This window comes from Dendrobates tinctorius, unplaced genomic scaffold, assembly GCF_039654945.1.
Source record: "Dendrobates tinctorius isolate UK_male_01 unplaced genomic scaffold, ASM3965494v1 ptg000028l, whole genome shotgun sequence".
NCBI lineage: Eukaryota > Metazoa > Chordata > Amphibia > Anura > Dendrobatidae > Dendrobates > Dendrobates tinctorius.
In genome coordinates this window covers 70,073,860-70,087,208 of record NW_027361696.1, presented here as the reverse complement: position 1 = coordinate 70,087,208, position 13,349 = coordinate 70,073,860, and the positions used below count along the sequence as shown (strand labels likewise).

Sequence of the window (13,349 nt, the reverse complement as noted above, 5' to 3'; positions counted from 1 at the left end):
ATTCAATGTCAGCCGCTTCTTTCCGGCAGCTTCACACTCTTCACTCCATCTATTTCCAATTCTTGCAAAAATTTACAATTGACCGATACCATAGTGTGTCGCTGCAGGAAAGGGGGCCCGAAATAGAAGCCCGAGCGTGGCTTCACTTCTCGTCTGTCATCTTAATCACTGTGTAAATTCTACAGTTATGGACTGGTTGAAGCATGTGCATCACGTTTTTGCATGTACCGTACATGTCCGTGAAGCAAGGACAGGAAAAATAGCTGCAATCTAGAGTCAATTGTTAGCAGTGCTCAATATTTAGCATTTTGTCACCTTCCTTTTTCTAGATCTCTCCCTGGCAGTGCCCTAGAGCTGCGCTACTCCCAGGCACCGACTCTACCCATGGGCAGCCACATGGATCACTACAGCAGCACAGCCGTGATTAGGCGGCCCAAAAAGGGTCGTTGGGCAGCACTGAAAGATGATCCCACCAAGGTACTGTTTTTGAAGAGGTCCCCCATAGACATTCAGGATGTGCAAAAAATGTTGGGATCCACACAAGTGCTGTTGTTAAATCGTCACTTTACATTTTTGTTTCTATAAATCAATATTACATGTGAAAATGAGCATCTTTGTCATATAGGCAGATAAATCTGCTTCTGTCTCCTTCTGGACTGATCATTCATTCTCCAAATTATTAGTTCACAAGTAAAATGTCTTTTCAGTGAATATAGACTTTGAGATAGGAAATGACAGTTGGTCCTCAGAAAGTTCTATGGAGAACTGTGACTGTGGTGTTTGCCTTTAGCTCCTCCCACCTCCATAGAATGTTAAAAGCATCAACTGTCATTTCCTATCCCAGCAATGGGAAAATCTGTCTTCACTGCCGAAACATTTTACCCATGAACTGAGAATGAAAGATCAGTCCAGGAGAAGAAACAAACGGCGCTATTGATAGGAGCCTATTCCTCCCAACTCCTCATTCACGTGTTGTTTTTTCAATGGAGAGAGAGTAGTAAGTTACTGTCAGACTCCTCTCAGCAGCTTATCTCCCCTGGGAATAAAAGGATGGGGCAGTGAATGCCAACATGCCCAATCCTTCTGTCCCCACCATCTGACTTTATGAGGATTTCTGGGTGTTCTCCGTGATGTAATTCATTCTCTTTCTTTGTTTTCATGCCTTTTCCCTGGATTCGCTCTCATGTAAGTATCCTTGCTCGTTGTGCCACATAGCAGAACACGGCATCGGAAGAGTAAATTGCAGATTATTGGGGTAGAAGTCATTGATGTCCTGGTATATTGGGCACTATGAATACATGAATTCTTTGTATGGGCTGGATACAAAAGAGATGAACCCCGGGGGAAGCGATGACAAGCGCAGGACAGGAAAGCATCCGTCAGTGCTTACTCTTGGCCAGCAATCCACTTTCTTTAGTACTGCTCCCAATAAGGTGCATGACTGATAGATATATCCTGTCCCGCAGCTGGCCTCGGACCCTCCTTTGCTCAGTGGAAACAGCTGTACAGCAGTTGCTCACTGGGGGGTCTTTATTTTCTCATAGGAAATAATCTAAAGTCTTTTCAAGCAAATTGACTTAATTAGTCCGTACGCCGGGTACGATTGCAGAGAGTTGCATTAAAGGGGTCCATATGACCCCTTTAATGCAACTCTCGTCACTTGTAACCGGCATACGGACTAATGAAGTCAGTAAACAGGTAAAATTGTAAAGTGCTTGGAAAAATAAGGAACTTTGCAATTTACTTCTTATTAAAAATCCCCTCCTTTCTAGCTTGTCTGCCTCCTTTGCAGTCTGTCAGGAGCAAAGTGCTTACAAGCTATTTTGTAAACAGCTTGTAAGCGCTGCTCCAAAGCTGGATATGACCAATATCAGGTCTGTAGCTCTCCTGCCTCTGCTAGCAATATGGGCGCGCGCACTGTTCAGGCCACAGGTCTGAACTGTCAATCATCAGGAGCGCACTGCTCCCTGGTAATTGGGAAACCTGGGGCAGGGGAGCGGTGTGCTGCTGAAGACAGAACGTAGGAATAAACCTTTTAATGTGAAACATCTAGCAACACTTAGAGCAGTATTGTGCGTGTTAATGGTGATTGGTGCAATATGGGGACTTTTTCATGAAATAATGTTAGCTGCTGCCGCTACTGGGTGGTGCTTACTGCATACAAATGTATATAAGTTCCTCGGTGGTCCTCACTTTACACAGGCACTGAGCACTTCCAGCTTACGGTACTGTGCAGCATCAGTTGATTACCTTTTCCCACTGCAATATGCAGAGCGGCCAACCCCTTTAAGTGAGTCAGTGCATAGTGATCACCGCAACACAGCATCTGCAGGGCGCAATTCTGCACAGGAACAGCCCGACAGCAAAAACTGCAGCAGCAGGAAGCAGAGAGATTAGATATGGGGACAAAATTGATAGTGGGTGTATACATTTGGGGAAACTTTTTTCAAAATTTAAATGCATGCATTTGGGGCTAAAAATCATTTTTGCAATTGGATTTGATAAAACATTTTGCACCGTTTGGCTCTCACAGGGCGACACATTGCAGTTTAATACGGTCTGTGGTCATAAATCAACAAAGAGGAGCTCAGAAAAAGACAGATAAAAGAGATACAGACTCTCTTGTCATTCAGTATGGCTGAGCTCACTGACATATGTATTCTCAGTTAACTCCTTCTAGATAGTGCAATGCCGAGGTTGTAGGAGGCAAATGGTGCAAAAACTTTAATGAAACCCAATTGCAAAAATTATTTTTGGCCCTCAATAACATGGATTTAAGTAAAAGTAAAACAGTCCTGAAAGGCGTAAAACCCCTTTGAGTTTTTTTGGATATAACCCACTCCAAAAAAAAAAAAAAGCGGAGTCTGCTGTAAATGTCTTTTATTGTACGTTGGCGCCATTCTCCTTTAAAATGATTATGAGATTGGTCGCGGCACCGTAAAGCTGGCCCCGCGGGACAATGAATGGCTTCCTCTTCCTTACAAAAAAAAAAAAAACACATTTGAAAGGTTGACTCACCAAAACCCTGACTAGTGCACTGGCAGGATGCAGCAGACCTCCATTGATAAAGGCTGGGGCAGCACAGGTGCAACCCACTGATGAGAACAGCCAGTAACCCAAGAGGGTCTGGCTGCCGAGTGGAAAAAATGCACACAAATAGGGCTTGCATAGGACATCAGTCACACAGATAAGTGTGGTGCAAAGTGTGAACAGCCTATTAATGACCCCCATAGTATTAGCAGGCGGGCTGCTCAGCACTATATATATGCATCACACAGAAGAAACCAAGCCAACATGAAGAGGTCTTCCTCTTCCTTTCCTCTAGTTTGATTTGCTGCTTCTGTCATTCGTTCTTTCCAAGCAATTCTTTTTTGCCCGGTAAAAATGCCATCCCTTCTTTTCAAGACCAAGATCAGGCGGCTTCTCACGACCCAAATTGTTTAACCCCTTCTGTTGCAGATTCGAACACTGGACGAGCAGGATTGGGAGCGGGCGCAGCAGGCCAACGTGCTGGCCAATGTCGCACAAGCGTTTGAGGGTGACTTGGACGGCTCGGATGAAGACGACCGAGAGACCATCTTCAGCTCGGCGGACCTACTGTCTCCCAGTGGCCAGACGGATGTGCAGACGCTGGCGATCATGTTACAGGAGCAGCTGGAAGCCATCAACAAGGAGATCAAGTAAGCAGCGCAGCGCCGTACCGCGCCATGTTGCGTCCCCTCTGTTCTCTCAGCTTTCCCGCTGACACGGCTTACTTTCTGCAGGTTAATACAAGAAGAGAAAGAGACCACGGAGCTGCGAGCTGAGGAGATCGAGAGCCGGGTCACCAGTGGGACCTTGGATGGATCCCTTGGACGTTACCGCTCCGCCAGTTCCATCCCAACATCTGTCACCACCTCAACACTGGCCAGTCCTTCTCCACCCAGCAGCGGGCACTCCACTCCACGCATCACCCCTCACAGTCCCGCCAGGGAGGGAGAGAAATTTGTAAGCACTTTTTTCTTTTTTTTTCTCCATACACATTATGTAGATCTTTCCTTCTAAAAACTTAAAAATCTTTCACGGAACGATCGTGATCAGTTCTCACCCCCCCCCCCCAAACACCACAAAATAAGCAGAATTCCAATACCTTCAACCTCTTTCCAAATTACCATGAGTCAATTCAGCATGGTTTGCCTTTTGTAGCCTTTGTGTTGCATTGTTTTGTTTCTTGCTGCAGAAGGAGTTAACTGAGTATCCACCAGTGAGCTCGATCTTACGTATATAAATTTTTTCTCTTATCTGTCTTTTTATGAGCTCCTCTAAGTTAATTTATGACCACAGATCACATTAAAGTTGAAAGTGCAGGAAAATAAAGCGACTGTAAAAAGCCAAAGGGTTCAACATTTTTAATGAAACCCAATTGCAATAATGTTTTTTAGCACCAAATGCATGCAGTTAAGTAAGGAAAAAAAATTGGCCCTAATGGTGGACAACCCTTTTAAGCTTTTAGGGTATGCTCACACACATTAGGTAAATATGATCCCTTATATGGCGTGGCCCTTGAAATTCTGCCATCAATACGCTGTGGATTTGGAGCTGCACCTTCAATCCCATTTACAAGAGAAGTTTGTAAAGGTCTAATGTTGTCAGATTATTTGCATCCTTTTCTGACTAATTGTATCTCTTTAGAATCACGTCCCTAAAGAAGACAGCAGAGACGAGAAGGCCTTAATGCAATGTGAGACAACCCCACCCTTGACCCCTCGTGCTGTTCGACTGGAAAGAATGACCCAAGCTCTTGCGCTACAGGCCACCTCCTTGGAGGATGGCCGAGAATCCAGAGCAAGGTAAGGACTGGTTGGATGCTATATCTCGAATACTTCTTGTACATTTCTGTAGGCTACTGAAAGCTCGTGACCTGCAGAGACTGATGCTGTATTTTCGTCATCCGAAATCGACCCATATTTACTTTGTAGGGACAATAGAAAAGTTCAGAGCATTTTATAGGAGTAGCTTTGGTGCCACAGGTTGGGGAAAACTAAGCTAAACATTTCTAAATCAATTGAAGTTATAGTTTAGTGTGTATGTTTGATTTTAGTTTTCTTGTTTGCAATTTTCCGATGCATTGTCTATAGTTGGCAAACACTTCAATGGGGCTTTCCAGGCTTCTTTCAATAGAATGTCTAGTTCCAACTAGATTCTCACCCTTTTCTCTCAAAAGAAGATCAAGTGCCGACTAGATTCTCAACCTCTTCTCTCAATCGAAGATCAAATGCCGACTAGATTCTCATCCGCTTCTCTCAAAAGAAGATCAAGTGCCAACTAGATTCTTTTTCGCTTCTCTCAAAAGAAGATCTTTTGCCAACTAGATTCTCATTCGCTTCTCTCAAAAGAATATCAAATGCCGACTAGATTCTCATCCGCTTTTCTCAAAAGAAGATCTTTTGCCAAATAGATTCTCATTCGCTTCTCTCAAAAGAAGATCAAATGCCAACTAGATTCTCATCCGATTCTCTCAATGGAAGATCAAGTGCCGACTAGATTCTCACCCTCTTCTCTCAATGGAAGATCAAGTACCGACTAGATTCTTATCCGCTTCTCTCAAAAGAAGATCTAGTGCCAACTAGATTCTCAATCGCTTCTCTCAAACGAAGATCAAGTACCGACTAAATTCTCATCCGCTTCTATGGAAGATCTAGTGCCAACTAGATTCTCATTCACTTCTCTTCAAAGAAGATCCAATACCAACTAGATTCTCATCCGCTTCTCTCAATGGAAGATCTAGTGTCAAATAGATTTTCATTAGCTTCTCTCAAAAGAAGATCAAATGCCGACTAGATTCTCATCCGCTTGTCTCAATGGAAGATCTAGTGCCAAATAGATTCTCGACCGCTTCTAACAATAGAAGATCTAGTTCCAACTAGATTTTTATACACTTTTCTCAATAGAAGATCTAGTGCTGAATAGATTATCAGACACTTCTAACAATCTAGTGCCAACTAGATTTTCATCAGCTTCTCTGAATGGAAAATCTAGTGCTGAATAGATTCCCATCCACTTTTAACAATAGATGATCTCTAGTGCCAACTAGATTTTCATCCACTACTCTCAATAAAAGATCTAGCGCCAAAATAGATTCTCATCCGCTTTTCTCAATAGAAGCTCTGGCACTTGACTAGATTGTCACCTGCTTTCCCAAATAGAAGAGCTAGTGCCGAATAGATTCTCAACCCTTTCTTACAATAGAATATCTGGTGTCAGCTAGATTCTCACCTTTTTTAAATAAAAGATCTAGTGCCGACTAGATTCTCATTCACTTCTCGCAATAGAAGATCTGGTGCTAAATAGATTATCATCCGTTTCTCTCAATAAAAATTCTAGTTCTGACTAGATTCTCACCTGCTTCTCTCAACAGAAGATCTAGTGCTGAATAGATTTTCAAGTGCTTCCAATAATAAAATATGTAGTGCTGACTAGATTCTCATCCGCTTCTCTAAATAGAAGATCTAGTGCCGACTAGATTCTTTTTGCTTCTCTAAATAGAAGGTCTAGAGCCAACTAGATTCTTATTCACTTCTCTAAATAGAAGATCTAGAGCCAACTAGATCCTTATTCGGTTCTTTCAATAAAAGATCTGGTGGAGACTAGATTCTCACCTGCTTCTCTCAGTAAAAGATCTAGTGCCTACTAATTTCCTGCTTCTTTCAATAGAAAATCTAAGGGTGACTAGTTTCTCATCCGCTTCTCTCAGTAGAAGATCCAATGCTGACAAAATTCTCATCTTCTTTAGTACAAGACATAGTTCCGAATAAATTCTCACCCGCTTCTCTCAGTAGAAGATCCAGTGCCAACTAAATTCTTATCCACTTCTCTCAATAGAAAATCTAGTGCTGACTAGGTTCTCATCCGCTTCTCTCAATGGAAGATCTAATGTTCTCATCCACTTCTTTCAGTACAAGATCTGGTGCCGGCTAGGTTCTTATTCGCTTCTCTCAATAGAAGATCTGGTGGTGACTAGATTCTCAACTGCTTTCAATAAAAGATCTAGTGCTGCCAACTAAATTCTCATCTGCTTCTTTCAATAGAAAATCTAATGATCAACTAAATTGTTATCCGCTTCTCTCAATAGGAAACTTAGTGGCGACTATATTCTCATCCACTTCTCTCAGTAGATCCAGTGCCAACTAGATCCGCTTCTTCTCTGCTTCTCTTAATAGATGATTTAGTGCAGACTACATTCTCATCCACTTCACTCAATGGAAGATCTAGTGCCGACTAGATTCTCACCCGCTTCTCTCAATAAAACATTGAGATAAGCGGATGAGAATCTAGACGGCTCATGACAGCAGAAATTTGTCATAATCTTGGAAAACCACTTTAGCTGCACACTCAGATCGGCTGGGTATGCAAGTGTTCTGTATGGGGAAAGAGGAGTACGGTGCGTCAGACATCACTGGCTGCGGTTTACAGTATATTTCTCTAGAACAAATGATCGAGCATGTTAAAATCCAGCATGCTTAATCCTGTTCATTTTTGCTATTGCCCAACAAGTCATACACGTTAGGTGGTTTTCTATGTATCTCAATGAAATGGCAGCCATATTGTTTGTCACACACTTTTATTGTAGAACATAAAACTAAGAAATGATTTTCTCCATAATTTCTGACACTGACTTGTCCACTTCTTATGGTTGCGAAAGGGCTAAAAGGTGCACACATGGTTCAGTAGAGAGATGAAATGGGTTATTGAGGCCTTGAGCCACTGCACGTCCCTCACTCCTCATTTTCATCATCCTCGCACATACTGTATAATGGTGACTTATCAGGCAGAAGTAAAGCTGTTTGTACAGTGGGTAACATCATTATCATGGTTACTTGGCCACAGAGCAGCTTTTAGAGCACAGCCTTGTGTTTTTCCTGCACAAAACATTCTTTAAAGTATAAGTTCTTAACCTTTATCCATGAAAGATCCAGATTAAAAATCATATTTGGCTTTTCTGCTTTTTCTCGATTCAGTATGAACTCCATTAAATCCATTTATGAAGCTGTACAATTGCACAGCTCCATCATCATCTACATAAAGCCCGCTTAAAAGGTTAATTTATCATAAATGTGTTTTCTTTTAATCTGGTCTAAATGGTGCTGTTCTCCCGAATCCGGCGATGCTTTTCTTTTGTTTCTACGCCTCTCCGTTCCTGAGATATAGCCTCCTTTTCCCTGTATAGAAATCTACTCTTGTTACCAAGTGGGCGTGTCATTGATGCTTCTGTGGGCGTGTTCTTCAGGACCATACCCATTTGGCTAAAAAGACTAGATTTATATACAGTGAAAAAGGGCCATATCTCAGGAACCGAGAGGCGCAGGAAAAAAAGAAAAACAGCGCCGGTTTCAGGAGAACAGCGGCATTTACACCAGGTAACAAAATTATGTTTTATGGCAAGTGGACAGTCCTCTTTAAAGCTGTCCCATTCATCATCAGAATGTTCTGTTTTGCTTAGTAGGAGACACACAGCAGGTCTGTTCACAGATGGAGTCTGATACAGGGATGATGTTTTTGCATAATGAAAAGTTCTACAATTTTCCACGGCTTAGTTTCAGCTCATTACATTTTTTTTTAAATATCTCTGCTTGCTGTCTTCTAATAGACACCGTCACTGTTTAAGTAGATAAAAATCTGGTCCTGGTTTGGTGATGGACACCCAGGTCACAGCACAGTTATCAGTGCTGGTTGTTCGCGACCATCACACGACTAGGGCAGAGATTGATATCTTGGATGTAGGGTTTGTATTGCGTCACCGCAAGCAGAGGTAGTGAGAAAATATTGAGGAATTGATATAGGAAAATTGCAGATGTTTTCATTAAGTTGGTTTCACACGTCCGACAATTACGGCACAAATATGGACCACAAGGTCGGACTGGACCAGCCGCGAGTCTCTTGACCGGAAATCAGCAGCTTGATCAAAGCCCGGGTGGCCCACAGCCGGTCCAGACATCACGTGAATGTCTGACAAGTCTCCTCAACCCATTAAATCCCCCACAGGAGTATTAATGTGAAAGGGTTCAATAAGGAGGAGGGTGAAGACAAAAGGCTGAGCGCTAGAAAGGATTATTTTTCACCCACGCTGATTTTTTTTTCTTCTTCTCGCAGCCTGAGCGCGGATGGCCTTGGAGGCACTAACAGCGCCAGCCAGGACTCCCTGCATAAAGCTGCTAAAAAGAAAAGCATCAAGTCCTCAATTGGACGGTTGTTCGGCAAGAAGGAGAAGGGACGTATGGGACAGATGGGACGGGAATCCTCATCTCTTGGTAAGGGTGTTGGGTTTCTTGCTCAGTGTCCTATGGGGGCATAGTTTCGTGACATTGCACTGTGCTACATTAGGCATCCATCATCACATTGACTTTGTGCTTCCTTTCACTGTGCGGAAGGTCTTTACTGAGCTCGTTCTTTTAAGCTTTGCTATCCTCCTGGCACACACAAGTCTCCCATACACCCACCGATTCAGCATACAGCGATTCCTTCTGCCCCCTCCCCCCATACACATGAACACACAAGGTCTTCATAGGCAGAGGAATAAGTTTCCACCAGACACACATGGCTTTTCTCCTGTGAAAACAAAGGATCGGACATGTTTAAATTCAGCATGCCCAATCCTTGTTTCTGCCAACACCGTCTGCAAAAGCAGATTCCCCCCGATACACGTCATCTGCTTCCAGTTAGAACTTTGCACCTTAACGGCCTTTGGGACACCGCTGTGCCTACGATAGAAGCTAGGTGGCGCTCTTGTGCTTTTCTGAACAGGTCAGGATCGGCCCATTTCCCATATTCTTTAATACCTGGCAAAGATAGGACATATTTAGAGCACAGTATGAAAATAACCCGCTTGATACTAATAAAGAAGCCCTCGGGGTGTAATAGGCGTAATATAGAGCAAAATCTCCCAAAAAAAGGGCTTCTGTCCTATTTGGCCAGATGTGTACAAGGGCAACATGCTGTCTTGACCGCCTTTTTCCCACGTGGTTTTAGCGCAAGATGTCCCCCTATACCCTAACACTGTTTACGGTGTCCACCCTCGTTGACTTTTGCAGCTGGCACTCCCTCCGAGGAGACCTCGCCCGCTGATCCGATGGGCTTGTCCAAGCTGGCCGGACCTGTGGACAAAGACCGCAGAAACAAGAAGAAGTAAGTAGTTCCTGCTCACACTGTGAGATTACATTGTTCTGAGAAATGATACTGGTCCATAATTAAAGTGGTATTCCTATCGCCAAGATCCTATCCCAATATGTAGAAGGAGTAATAATAATAATATTAGCAAATACCTCCAATTAGAAATGTTATGTGGTTCTTCTAATTAGCTAGGTCGCTTTCCTTTTGTTCAGGGCGTAGCAGTAGCTGAGGTATCCATGGTTACGGCCACTCATATTTTGACAGCTGTTAGTAGTCATCATGGATACCTAAGCTGCTGCAATACCCTGCACATGGGGTAATCAGAAGAACTAGACTACATTTCTAATTGAAGGTATTTGCTATTATTATTCTTATTGCACCTACTACATATTGAGAAAGGATCTTGGAGACGGGAATACCCCTTTAAAGAGGTTCTTTGATGAAACATTATTCATATGCATTAGAGAGGAGGGTCCCTCTGTTAGGGACTCTTCTCCATGCACTGTCTGTTCATAGAGGAGGTGCCGCCCCTGTGAGTAGTCACATAATGTGCATGTGACGCGCTGCAAAATTAAACTACTCTTGCAGAGATTCTTTGCTATGTCGGGTGCAGGTAGATATAGCGGGCGCAGGAGCTGAGCCCCCTCCAGACACGGCAGACGCTGGCTGGGTTGTACAGCCGGCATCCACCTCTAACCGCAACTACTGGAGCAGCATCTGAAATTATATAAAAAATGTTTAATAGCTATGAATTCTTTTGTTTCTTTATTATATATATATATTTTTAATAACTGTTTTTTGTTCTTATTTATATAAAAAAAATAAGACATTGAAAAATAAAAAAATAACATTGAATTCCTCTCCCCTTTTTCCCTTTTAAAATTAATGAAAAAAAGTCTTTAGTATCACTTTGTACATAAAAGTCCAATCTATCGACATCCAAACTCATTTAATCCATACGGTAAACACCGTAAAGCAAAATAGAAATGCCAAAAATGTAGTTTTTTAGTTGCCACACTTCTAAAAAAAGAAAAAAAAGGCAATCAAAACCTCATCTGTACCCCAAGATGTGTTTAAACAAAAAAAAATTACCGTAACTTGCCACACAAAAAACAAACCCTCAAACAGCTGCCTGGATATAAAAAAAATTACGGGTTTCAGGAAATGGCAACACAAATCAAATTTGATTATTTTATCATTTTATTCTTTTTTTTTGCAAATTTATGATTTTTTCTCACCACTATTTTATTGTGGTGTCACTGTAATTACCGTGACATTTTTTAGTCACACTGCAAATGCTTTAAAAAGCAAAATGAAAAGTAATGGCAGAATTATTCATTTATTTATTTATTTATTTTTTTACACCTTTTCACGACATTTGGAATTTCTTTCCGGTTTTCAGTACGTTGTATGGTAAGAAGGAATGGGGTCAGAAAATTAGAATGGAGCGGAAAAATAAAATAGGTATGGACTTTGGAAGAAGACAAAAATAAGCAAAGACGCAAAAGTGGAAAAACTTGCCTGGTCATGCATTTTGCATTGTGCCATTCCTCTAAATCCTGCGTATTTTCGATCACCCCCTATAGTGGAGCATCACTCAGCCTGCAAACCTTGCGTATTTTCTATCACCCCTATAGCGGAGCATCACTCAATCTGCAAACCCTGCATATTTTCGATCTCCTCTATAGCGAAGCATTGCTCAGTCTGTAAACCCTGCGTATTTTCGATCACCCCCTATAGTGGAGCATCACTCAGCCTGCAAACCTTGCGTATTTTCTATCACCCCTATAGCGGAGCATCACTCAATCTGCAAACCCTGCATATTTTCGATCTCCTCTATAGCGAAGCATTGCTCAGTCTGTAAACCCTGCATATTTTGTATCACCCCTATAGTGGTGCGTCGCTCAGTTTGCAAACCCTGCATATTTTCTTTCACCCCTATAGCGGAGCATCACTCAGCCTGCAAACCTTGCATATTTTGTATCACCCCTACAGTGGAGCATTGCTCAGTCTGCAAAACTTGCATATTTTCAATCACTCCTATAGTGGAGCGTCACTCAATCTGCAAACCCTGCATATTTTCAATCACCTCTATAGCGAAGCATTGCTCAGTCTGCAAACCCTGCATATTTTGCATCACCCCTATAGTGGAGTGTCGCTCAGCCTGCAAACCTTGCATATTTTCAATCTCCTCTATAGCGAAGCATTGCTCAGTCTGTAAACCCTGCATATTTTGTTTCACCCCTATAGTGGTGCGTCGCTCAGCTTGCAAACCCTGCATATTTTCTTTCACCCCTATAGCGGAGCATCACTCAGCCTGCAAACCTTGCATATTTTCTATCACCCCTACAGTGGAGCATTGCTCAGTTTGCAAAACTTACATATTTTCAATCACTCCTATAGTGGAGCGTCACTCAATCTGCAAACCCTGCATATTTTCTTTCACCCCTATAGCGGAGCATCACTCAGCCTGCAAACCTTGCATATTTTCTCTCACCCCTACAGTGGAGCATTGCTCAGTCTGCAAAACTTGCATATTTTCAATCACTCCTATAGTGGAGCATCACTCAATCTGCAAGCCCTGCATATTTTCAATCACCTCTATAGCGAAGCATTGCTCAGTCTGCAAACCCTGCATATTTTGTATCACCTCTATAGTGGAGCGTCGCTCAGCCTGCAAACCTTGCATATTTTCTATCACCCTTACAGTGGAGCGTCGCTCAGTCTGCAAAACTTGCATATTTTTTATCACTCCTATAGCGGAGCGTCACTCAGTCCGCAAACCCTGCATATTTTCTATCACCCCTATAGCACAGCGTCACTCAGTCTGCAAACTTTGCATATTTTCTATAATCCCTATAGCGGAATGTCGCTCAGTTTCAGCTCCGTCTCCTGGCGTCATTGTTTTTCCCAGTTTATCTAGGTCTGTGTTCTATTTGTGGCACAGACACATTGGAGCAGAAAGTCATGCAGTCTGAACAGGTGTAAATTGCGTCAGTGACTCACTGCTTGTCATCTGCTGAAATATCATCTTGTTTATTATACCTGCGGTCACAAATGTGTGTGAAATACTGAGTGCTTTATGTGCTGGGTGGATGATCACGAGTTGTACCGCTGCAATGTGAAAGTCAGAAAAACCGTGGATCGTTCAACAACCCTGCAAGTGGGGTTTCCATGTGCTTAAAAAAGACCCCTTGCCTCTG

General features: G+C 42.5%; 1 protein-coding gene across 7 annotated transcripts in view; it reads left to right on the top strand.

The window, feature by feature from the left end:
• PPFIA3 (PTPRF interacting protein alpha 3) overlaps positions 1–13,349 on the top strand; it is a 136,385-nt gene that overhangs the window by 89,362 nt on the left and 33,674 nt on the right. For 5 of the 7 annotated variants that reach the window (XM_073570947.1, XM_073570952.1, XM_073570951.1 and 2 more), the window contains 6 exons: positions 330–477; positions 3,460–3,680; positions 3,765–3,987; positions 4,672–4,829; positions 9,130–9,287; positions 10,068–10,161. In XM_073570947.1, coding sequence (XP_073427048.1) covers positions 330–477; positions 3,460–3,680; positions 3,765–3,987; positions 4,672–4,829; positions 9,130–9,287; positions 10,068–10,161 — 1,002 coding nt within the window. The remainder of the gene's footprint in view (positions 1–329; positions 478–3,459; positions 3,681–3,764; positions 3,988–4,671; positions 4,830–9,129; positions 9,288–10,067; positions 10,162–13,349) is intronic. The other 2 variants (XM_073570948.1, XM_073570949.1) reach the window with 2 other exon arrangements.